Below are 11,728 nucleotides of genomic sequence, written 5' to 3' on the forward strand. Positions count from 1 at the left end.
ATTTTTCTTTTTGAGACGGGGTTTAGCTAGGTTGCCAAATTGTTCATGCTGGGCCTGAACATGTGATTCTTCTGCCTCAGCCTCCCCAAACCCTGGGATTTTAGGAGGATATCCTCATACCCAGCTTCATTCTGTCTTTGTTAAACGAGAATATTTCTATCTTGTACCTCACAGCATGCTTTGTTTTGCTGGCATCTGAACATGCAGGTTCAAGAACACTTGTCTGCTAACTGGAATAGTATATTGTAAACCTTTGACTTGAGCTCGGAAAGTCAATCCATCTATATTCAAGCTGGCTGAGGTTGAACAGAATGATAATTAATTTTGCAGTCAAACTACACTAAAATTTTGTCAGACACTATTACTCTCTGACATTTATAAGACAGTAATGAAGAAGTAATATTAAATGTTTTTAGTGATCTAGTGAGATCCTCAATTACTGGTCAGAAAAATGGTTAGCTCTGTCAACACCTACTTTAAAGTTCAAAATTTTCCCTTAATGATTTTAGCCTGGACTTCATTCTTCATGTTGTATTTTTCTGCTTTTATTCTGCTTCTTAGCCTCAATTTGTTTATCCCATAGCAAAGAATACCTCAATTGAATACTAACAAGCATATATAAGAATATATAGAGATATATAATTCTTAAGAGTAAGAATGTGTATGACTGAGAATCTATATATTAAATATTATACATAATATATTATACATAAACAACTATCCTATCATGTCTGTTTTTGGTGCTAGGCAAAAAGAAAGGTTCTCTCTCTTTTTCTTGCAATTTAATATGAGAAAGAAAACTTAAGATTCTTTCTGTATTTTCTACTGTTCTTTGTTGATTAATGTACAGATACTAAATGTATAGTCAATTTTTTTCTTTTTCTTTCAATACAATGGAAAAGTTCTCCAATACCAAATTAGAGCCTGAATTATAGAATTTATTTCTAGAGTATTGTGTGTTGAAATGCTTCAATACATTTTTCTTTAAAGCATTTATGATAAATACTTGATATAAAATTGTGTGGGAATGAAAAACAGAAAACCAGGACCTAAAAATGTCTCCCAGATTTTTTGATTTGTCTGCCGACTTCTTTCTCACTACCTCAACTTTCTCCTTTCTAACAGAAGAAAACCCAAGCCTCCTTCTGGGCAGAAGTGTGCAGTTGGAGCTGCCCTTCGACATTTCGCCTTCCACACAGATGCTAAAGAAAACTTTCTTCCTGAATTACTTAATTCATTTATAACACATATTATTTTATTTCTCTTCAAATTTTTTACACATCTCTAAGAAAAAGACAATAGGAAAACATGTCTAATTAATATTCCATTTCAGTTCTGTATAGTGATGTTAGCTCTGTTAACAAAATTTATCATAGATTTTTGAATTGGAGAATCTAAATGCATCATTACAAAAATGCACTAAAAGAAAGACCTGGAAATCGACTGTCGTTGCAGGTGTCACCTCTATAAGAAGGGAAAATGGTCAGTCTTTGAAACGAAAGTTGATTTTTCATTTAAAAGCAATGCTTCTTTAATTTTTTTTTAAAAAAACTAGAATGAACGTGAAAAAAAGACTGAAGATAAAAATGAAGGATCATATTCATCTGTTTGCTAGTAATACAAAAATATAAATAGTGAGAAGAATAAAAATACTTCCATATGTGTGTCATAAAATCAGACTGAGAGAAAGATAAGTATTTTTTCCCTAAAAATGTAGCTTCAATTGTTTCAAAAAGAACAATTGGAGCACAAAATTTATAGTGAGTGAATAGCTTTCTCGCTTAAATTACCATGCTTAAGAAATAGTCCTCTAAATCTCAATGACAACAAATTATAGATTGATAAGAACTAATATGTTCAAATGAAAAATATGAAATAGTTGTTAAAATAATTTCTACCCCATAATCTTTGAAAGTTTTCTTAGGGAGGAGAAAACTTTAGCTAGGTTATCTGATGTTATTAAATCCCCTCTTTGCTCAGAAAAGTATAGTGAGTTTTGCACTCAGCAAAATGGCATCTTGCAACTGTTTTGTAGCAAAAGAGTACATTTTCACTTCAGCCCAGTTACAAAGAACCACTGTGGCATACGAAGCAAACTTGCTCTTAATTGGTCAGAAAGGATGAAAGGTTAAAAAATCTTTGTGGAAGTCTTACTGTAATTGATTTATAAAGTTATTATGATGCCAAGTACTTGGGCCTTGCTATTAAGGTGCTTTTGGTCTGTACTCTGTAGTCAGTCTACCATTTGTAAACACATCTTTTTGATGTTTCTGCCAACATCCTGGCAACAAAGCAGTGCAATTTCAAATGAGCTAATTAACTTAATTGTTGATGAAGCATGAAACAGTTCATTCACCCTGTTAGCTGCACCATGACAACATAGGAGTCTCGGCCTGTGAAGTTACCCATCACTGTAAACCTATCTGCAGCTCTCTGTTAGATATCTCATCTATCAGAATTGTATGTGGAAATGTTTTACAATGTGAATGCTCTCATTTGAAGATGAAACCCATAAGAATTTTTAAAAAATAAAATACTATTATATGAAGAAATTAAAGACAAAGTTTCATTTTAAACTAGAGAAGCCATGTATGTTTCTTTATGTTTCTGAGAAAAAGGAAAATGTGAAGAAAGGCAGTTATTTGAAATACCATTAATATTTCATTTTAAAATTCTTTTTGTTAAATATCATTATATTTGGAAGTAGAGGGTATAAAATCTGCAATTAAAATATAAACATGCAAAACATAACCATTAAATATATAGAAACTTTATTCACCTATTTTCTGCAATTTTTATTGAAACTTAAAATTTAAGAGAATTTTAACTTTAAAAACATGTCTCCCATAGATTAGCAACTATTTTAGCATACTAATACATTTACTTAATTTAAAACTCTTATTAAATGCTTTGTAAAATATTTTCACAAACGGAAAAAGATGACTTCCTTAGCCTGACTTTGCTAATCTACTTGTTGGGACAGAAAACTTTGAAAGACTTAGGGATGGATTTTTTTTCATTCCTTCTCCATCTTTTATTCAAAACAACATGCGTAAAACTCTTATAATCCATCTCCCTCCACATAAAGTTAAAAACCTACTTTAAAAACTGTCCAAAATCTTCACAAATGCTTTCACAGCCTGGCCATTTGCAAACTCCATGGCCATAGAGAGTGTGCGAGGCCCCGGTTTCCTCGTGTGATGAGCTGTAGGAAAAGAACACAACGTCAGATTCATCTCCAGAAGCCATAATCGCTGCAGGCTGCTAGCGCCTGTCAGGTTACAGTCAGTGACAAACAGGTCAAAACAGGTCAATTCAGCTCAGAGCAGTCAGAAAAATTTAATCGTTCTATTGAATAGTTCAACTGCCAAGGCTAGATGATGTTCCAATTAGAGGAGAAATAGAGCCAAAGATGACTGTTAATAAAGGATGAAAAACTAAGAGGACTGTATAATACCATATGCTAATCCTGCCATATGACCTTAATGTAACATTCTGCATCTAAATAATAAATATAGATTCCTATACAGACAGGTGGAAAAGTGTATTTTTAAGAAAGCCAAAGGTAGTAATCATAAGGTTTTGTATATATTTCTACTAGGTACATTTGGTTTTAAAAATTTTACTTTGAAACTATACCACTAATTATATCCTTACATAATCATCGTAGGCTTTTGATAAGCGAGCTCTATATCAAAAAGCCCCTAGAGAAGCCAACCAACTTGTGATACACAGTCACCAAACTGATCTAAATTAAAACAACAATATGAAAACATTCAGAGGCATACCTATTTCTACTAGGTACATTTGGTTTTAAAAATTTTACTTTGAAACTATACCACTAATTATATCCTTACATAATCATCGTAGGCTTTTGATAAGCGAGCTCTATATCAAAAAGCCCCTAGAGAAGCCAACCAACTTGTGATACACAGTCACCAAACTGATCTAAATTAAAACAACAATATGAAAACATTCAGAGGCATACCATTTTAAAATATTAAAAACCAGGACAAGAAATTTTCCACTCTACTCAAATGAAGACCAGGAACATTACCAAATAATATTTTATTTTAAACTACATTATAATTAATTTTTTCTCAAAAAATAATTTGACAATCTGTCGCAACGAGGCAGACATAGTTATATTATGTAAATGAAAAATATCAATCTGGGACACTTATATATGAAGGTAGAGCTATGTATAATGAGACTAACCCACTCTTTTATGAAATTCTACACTTGACTTACATATATTAGAAAGAGACTCTTTTATTTTAAGCATTACTGTAGCTTATACATGTCAGGTAAACTGCTTGAGAGGACTTAGTGAGATGCCTGAATAAATGTAACCAAACAGACAAAAGTAACTAGATGCTCTATTTGCAAAGGTCTTTTTCACCCAAATAAAACAAAACACAGCAGTTATTTAACATAATGCATTTAAATTTGGTAACTGAAGTAAAATAATTTTTCTATATGAATTTTTTGTCAGGTTTATTCTTAAAATGAACAGCATGCATTTATTTTCATGTATACAAATTCTATCGCAACCAAAAAGGCACACATTCATCAATCTTCTGGTTTATTATGCCTGAGTTAATATATTTCTCTGCATCTATTCCTTTAATTTCTGAGCACATATTTGAAACATATGAATAAGGATATGTATACATGCATCCGTAATTATTTGAAATTAAACTACTGGTGTTTAGCGTAAAATGGTAAAATGTTTCCACAGCAATCATGGTAATCACAATACGTTAGTTATCACAATGTAATGGCATAGTCATTCCACATGCATTTTTGAAAGCGAAGACTCCTTGACTACACCTATCAGACTGCTGGCATGTGAACCACTTTTTTATAATGAAAAATAATAGGTAAGATCAACAATACAACTTTGCCTTTACTTGTCATTCTATACATATTGTCCCTTTCAGCATTAATTACTATTTTTAGTTTTATAACTTGTGAAAATGAAATCTGGTGATGGATAAGTGGTAAGTATAGTGAACGCGTTTACCTGTCTCTCCTTGCATTCAGAACCGAAGACTGTCCGTTCACTATGGAATGATGAGTTATTGGTGGTGATGCTTTGGAAGTGGTGGAGGAGGTAGTCGAGGAGGAATTGTTAGTAGTGAGGTCTAGCCCTCCATGTTTAATGCCATTGTCTTCCATATTGTGAACTCCAGTCACTTCTTTCCATAACTGCTGAATCTCAGCAGGACTTAAGCCAGCTATAAAATGAAAGAAAGCTCCACTAATAAAACAAGGTAAAGTTCACATGGTGAGTCTGGATTTATCAATAGATTAATGCCAACAACAGAGTGATGTTACCATCACTAATTAATATGCAATAAAAGTAACTTTTACACGAAGAGCACCAACTTATTTATTTGCTAAAATTAACAATTTGAAAATACTACTGGGAATACTGGGAATAATATTATGGGTTAATAAGAAAAAATTCCTGAAAGTTCTTTTGGAAAATTAAACAAATTTTCCTCTAATTTTTCCTTTAGCAGTTTGTACTTACTGCTAGGATTACCAGTGAAGAACTGAAAGATAACTAGATATTAAAATAACACATTTCAAATGAAGTGTAAAGAAGAAAAAAAAGGAGGAAAATATATCAGCAAAAAATAGTAACACTCAACTAAAAAGAAGAAAGAGATTTGACAATTATCTGGGTACTTTGATATTTTTCAGAGAGGCAAATTAAATAACCAAATTTCATTTTTGTGTCCTGTATAAACCAATCTGGTTACTTACACTAATCAACTAAGTAAATAATATATAAAACTTTCCTTCATTTATGACTAATACTTATAAAAGTTAACTAATCATTTTAACAATTACCTGGACCAAGTAATGCAAATTTACTTGATTGTGCCATAATAAAAATAGAAAAGCTAACACTGTCTTTTGTTTTTCAATTATAATTGTGATGTAAGTTATTGAGAGATCATTTTTTATAGTATTTAACAAAAATAGTCTTTATATGTGTAAATATTGTGGCTTTATATATTCTTTATATACTATATGCTCTTTAATCAATGTAATCTAAAATAATTGTATTTCTTATCCAAATTATAGATAACAAAAGAGAAAAACAGGTTAAAAATGTGCTCAAGGTCACAAAACAAGCAAACAAAGGTTAAATGGCAAAGACATTACTTAAATCCAGGCAGTCTGACTTGAACTTCTTTGCTCTTACAATGCTATTAAATGTATTAAAGTAATTAATAAGGATTTGCAGGAGGCAATGAAGCTGTAATCATTATTACCATCATTTATTGAGCACTTACAATATTCTGTGCTTGCTTAATGATTTCATATTCGAAATCTGAATTAATTTCACTGAGGTTAGGAATCATATTTTATAGACAGGCACAGAGGCTCAAAACACAAAAAGTCCCCACATCGCACAAGTCACAACCAGTGTATGAAACTCAAAGCTAATACCACTCAGCTCCAAAGCCCATGCTTTTGATTACTGTGTATTAGAACTGTTACTTGAACCCTTTCCACACGCAACCCAAAACACATGCATCAGAACTACAGTATTGGTGACTGGGCAAGAGATGTGTGGGCAGGGTGGGCTGGCACAGGCCGAGATATGGGGCAAGGTCATAAACCTCTCACTTGCACCCCTGCAAGTGACAAAACCACTGATCTAGACACAACTGTCAACAACCAACACTGACACGAAGAATTTCCATCACTCCAAATGATACCTCAGGCCAAATTAGTAGCTGCAATGGTAACCTTCAAGTTTTAATGGCTATCACAGTCCATATAGGTAGTTTTACCAAAACCTGTCTTTTGAATGATTCTGGGTCCTCAAAAATTTTTTCTTAAACTGTCCAAGCAGGTTTACTGCTAAACCTGAGACGGCCCCTCTCTGTGCAAGCAGAGCAAAGAAGGGGTCACTTATAGGCTCAGAGGGTTTTTAAGAGAGTTTTTGCTCTTGTTTTTGGAAGGCTTTTGAGGGGCATGGGTCAGATAAATAAATGGTGGGCTTGTGACTTGTTGGTGTGTCCCATGTCCCCTGCAACCTGTGGACATGTCCTCGGGGGACTGCTCGTGGCCTGCCACGTGTCCTCTGGGACCTAAGAAAATGAAGCCTCCATTTCTCTAAGATGGCAGGTGGGCCCATTCGAACCTGCAGTGCTTGTGTCCAGGCTCTGTCACGGTTTAGGCAATGTGGTGACTTATCAAGACCCTGTTTCAAAATAATGGGCCGGGGACGTAGCTGGCAGGAAGGCCCTGGGTTTAATTCCAAACAGTCTCAAGAAAAAAGAAACAAAATCTATCACAAAACCCCATAAAATAGACTGAACTACTCAGTAACCATTTCACAAGACATTCAATATATGCAGGGAATAATCCTCATCTTTAATTATCAGGGAAATGCAGATCAAAACAAAATTTCACTTCACCCAGTTAGAAGGACTATTACCAAAAAAACAAAGAGCAAGTGACTTGCAGCGAAGGGCAGAACTCTCAGATGCGGTCGATAGGAGTGTTACTATGGCCATCATAATAAATAGGATGGAGTCCCTCCAAAGGGAGAAACTGAGTCCCACTATTGGGTTTGTAGGCACATAAAATAATTTAAGTCAAAGATATCTGCACTTGTATGCTTACTGCAGCAATATTCACATGAACCAAAAATGGAATCAGTGCAGGTATCCATCCACAGGGGAATGGACCAAGGTGACAGAGTACTATTCATGCAGCAAAATAAATAAAATTCTGCCATTCGTAACATGGATATAATTGGAAGACTTCATGTCGAATGAATTTCTAGGCAAAAGGCAAGTATGATGCAATCACGCTGAGGTGGAACCCATATTTCTCATAAAATAAGGCTGACGATGGGCGCTAAAATAGGCCCAAGGAATTATGGGAGTGCAGCTGCACATCAGAGTGCCTATGGAGTTACACTTATCCCAATAAACACTGTCGTATAGACAGTGTTTAAATAAGACAGGACACCCAAAGATACGTAAACGTTTCATGCATTAAATCCATTCCAACTCATATATGATTACTTAATAAAAAATTTTACTGTGCTCTACTTTTATTTTCACTAAATTCTCCATGACCAGGCTAGTCATTACTTATTCTGATGATCAATGACCGAATGGGGCCATCTCTGTAAAAAATGCTATTGAGACTGTCCCATGGGTTGATATAAATTTTCAGTTTTACTTGCAACTCTATTTTGAATCCTAACAGATGATTAAAGGCTTGGCTAACTTAGCACTCTGGGAGGCTGAGACAGGTGGCTCTTCACAATTTTAAAACACAGCCTGAGATGAAAGAAAACACAAGATTATTCAGGTTTCTGGAGTTATTTGAGAATAACTTGATTTTTGTCAATAAAGAAAGAGAGAGTGACTTTATAAGAATGGGTATTTTCTCTAATACAGAAAAATGATGTTTTTTCTTTTACATAGAAATCACAATTGCTTTAATTCTAGCTTTCAGGTAGCATATAGAAACTTTTAAAATGCCTATCTGTATTGCTAGGTGTCCTGGTTTAGTTGTAGCCTTCTGCTGCCTCTCCAATGCACACAATACTTGCAGTCTTGATAGCTTGAGTTTTGCTAGTCCCACAACCCAGCTATCGCTCTTCAGGTCCTCCCAGGGCTTCCTCCTGCCTCCACTTCGTTGCCTCAAGGTCCCCTCCAAAGTGGGCTCTTTCACCAAACTATGAACCCCCACCCTTCCCCACTCTGCCTCTGAGCATTCCTAAATGCCCATCCTACTCTATCTTTTCTTTCAGAACATTTATTGATTTCTGAAGCCATCGATCAGCTGATCTATTTCTTGACATCACCATTCTCTTACCACTAACATTTAAGTTTTACAAAAGATATTTCTTCTTTTAATGTATAATCCCAGTACCCCTGAATAGTATCTAGTAGGTGTGCTATGCATATTTATTAATTTCATTCATGATAAGAAAATCATACAGTTCTTGAAGACACATTGATTTCCAGATGGGGATTCTGTGGCTCTTACATAATACCCTATTGATGAGCGTTGCTATCATAAGACCAATGTCTGAAGAATTATAAATGGGACCAGTTGCTTCTAACATTTTGTATCTTTACAATACACAATGCTTTGGAGGGCTACATCAGCTAATGATGTCATTAATTTAGTTTTTAGGTTTTGTTAATAATTCTGTTAATGTAAGTGCACAATTACTTTCAAAAGCTTTCCATGATACTCTTCATTGTACTGAATAGCGATAAAGCTATTGGGCAAATGGGAGGGGCAGGGGAGATGTAAAGCGGGAAGATAAAAAAAATAAGAGAAAAGGAAAAAAATGGAAACAAAGTCTTTGTAAATAGGGAAGGGTGGAGGGGGGAAGGGAGGTGAGGGGAAGGGGCAAAAACTAACCAAAATATGCCACGTGAAGGTACGAGATCCCAATGAGGAAGGTGACTGTACTGCATACCTAAAATGTACCAATAGAGATGCAGTTTATAATAAAAAAAAGAAAAGTAGTAATATTGTCATTCTGTGGTAAACAAGCAAATGCTAGCTACTTACTGGGCCCTCAAGAAACATTTGATAAATAACCAGTTCATTAGCCAAAGAGTGTTTCTTAATTAAAATCTGAGGGAAATGGCTTTCCAATGTTTTATGTAAGTGTCAGAGAACAGAAAAATTAAAAAAAAATTCCTTTCAGTAACAGTGGTTGCCAAAAATGTCTGCACATTACAACACCCGCGGGAAATTTCAAAACTTCCAGTGTTCTGACCATAGTCCAGATCAATGAAACCAGAATTCTGGAGGCGGGATACAGGAATCAACTATTTTGGGAGCCCACTGGTGGTTCCAAGGCACAGATAATTTGCAGGTATCTTAACAAGGAAACTCTCACCTTGCTCTCAGGACAAAGTTTTCACATCTGATAATAGCTTGGCTCTTTCCTTAATGGCCACAAAACTATTTATGAATACGAAACTATGAGCCAATCATTGTTGTGCAGTTTTGAACATTTTATGATTTTTTGAAGGCCAAGATTATTTTTCAGGTAGTTATATAAAATTCAGTTAACCAGTGTCCTACGGAGCACTAACCTTCTAACTACTGTTCATCTAAGAGGTGACGCTAATAGGAGGCCCATGATTCAGGTAAAGCAGTTCTGAGGTGTTTAGTAACAAAGAAAACTTGAGTCCTGTAGCTCAATCTTGTCCTTGTAGATTTGGAAAAAAAAATCAAGGGAACATTTTATAATTACAGAAATTTGTATCAATTTTCAATACTAGGAATAGGCAAGGATTCACTGGCTGATCTGTAGCTTACACCTCCCCTTCAAATTGTAGCCTCTCCATTTCAGATACCCCACAGCCTTACCAGTTTTCTCAGAACGTATTTGCTGATAACCAAGCTCTACTCACGCAGCTTTCCTGTCCCTACCGAGTCACTCCTTGTGCAGTTTTTAATCACCTCTGTTCTAAGATGTTGGATGTGCACATCGTTTGTGTGACAGTCACTTCTCTAAGTGCCTCCATATGATAACATATATAATACCCCGAACAACTGTTATTTTTAAGAATTATTGATACTCCTGGTCCAACATATTAGATGATCACCATTTTAGAGACGCAGACACTAAAGCACAGAATAGTTAAGTGACTTTCTCTAGGGTTTTCTCATAGTTTTAATTAGTCATTTCTTTTATTTATTTATTTATTTAATTGAGGTAAAGTCTCACTATATGGTTTAGGTTGAATTGAATTTACAGCGATCCTCCTGCCCCGGCCTCCTGGATGCTGAGATTACAGGCAAGGGCCACCATCCTCTTCTACCCCTCACATTTTCAGGTTACTATGCACATAATCCCTTTGTAGGACTTCTTCCCCGGCCACTCTGCCTAAAAATGCATTGTCTCCCAGTTCTTAACACTTTCTTCATTTTTCTCTCTTGCTCTTTATTTTTCTTCTTTGCATTCACCATTGAATATTTTACTTAACTCATTTAATCTGTGACTTCTAGAGTAAGATACATACTAGCTTTAGGATGGCAGGAACTTTCATTTGTCACCTTCGCTGTGATCTCTCCAGTAGCTGTAAGAGTACCTGCAGTGGGCACGAGCTCAAGGAATGCCACTTGGAAGAGATTTTTCATTTAGTAGAAAACTAGTGTACTGGCAAACAAGCTCTGGGGATCAGTAGAATAGCATACTGTAGAACAGTACTTGACTTTTTCTTAAGTGAAGATTATCCAGTTTCTCTCAATATTTTGTCTCAAGGATATATACCAAAATAGTGCCCAAAAGTTCTGTAATTATATAATGTGAAAACTCTAATCATGGTCATAAAAAAACTGAGAAACAGTTATGACTTAGGCTAATTTTCAATCACTGCCAATACAACAAATAAAGAGGAGAAGATTTGTTTTCATAGGAGTTCAATAAATAAAAGGATGAATCCTTAATTAAACTATAACACCTTAGATAAAGCAATTCAATAATAATTCTTTAATTCTGTCTTTAGAATTTGTGGAATAACTACACAAGGTGCCATGCACTGTGCCAGGAATGAATTAAAATTGATAATTCATTCTTAGCTTATACATCCTTGAGTCACAAGGTTTACAACTTTCAATGATTTTAATGATTAAATATCACATTAGAATCTTTTTCATACTTAAAAATAAAAAATCATTCCATCGATGTTCTTTCTCTTTTCTTCTTCTT

At 34.8% G+C, this 11,728-nt stretch overlaps 1 protein-coding gene across 1 annotated transcript in view; it reads right to left on the reverse strand.

The window, feature by feature from the left end:
• Foxp2 (forkhead box P2) overlaps positions 1–11,728 on the reverse strand; it is a 426,522-nt gene that overhangs the window by 41,662 nt on the left and 373,132 nt on the right. The window contains exons 12-13 of the mRNA XM_033758206.1: positions 5,027–5,240; positions 3,101–3,205 (exon numbers count right to left, since the gene is read on the reverse strand). Coding sequence (XP_033614097.1) covers positions 3,101–3,205; positions 5,027–5,240 — 319 coding nt within the window. The remainder of the gene's footprint in view (positions 1–3,100; positions 3,206–5,026; positions 5,241–11,728) is intronic.

This window comes from Fukomys damarensis, unplaced genomic scaffold, assembly GCF_012274545.1.
Source record: "Fukomys damarensis isolate Sample0158 unplaced genomic scaffold, DMR_v1.0_HiC HiC_scaffold_4, whole genome shotgun sequence".
NCBI classification, from domain to species: domain Eukaryota; kingdom Metazoa; phylum Chordata; class Mammalia; order Rodentia; family Bathyergidae; genus Fukomys; species Fukomys damarensis.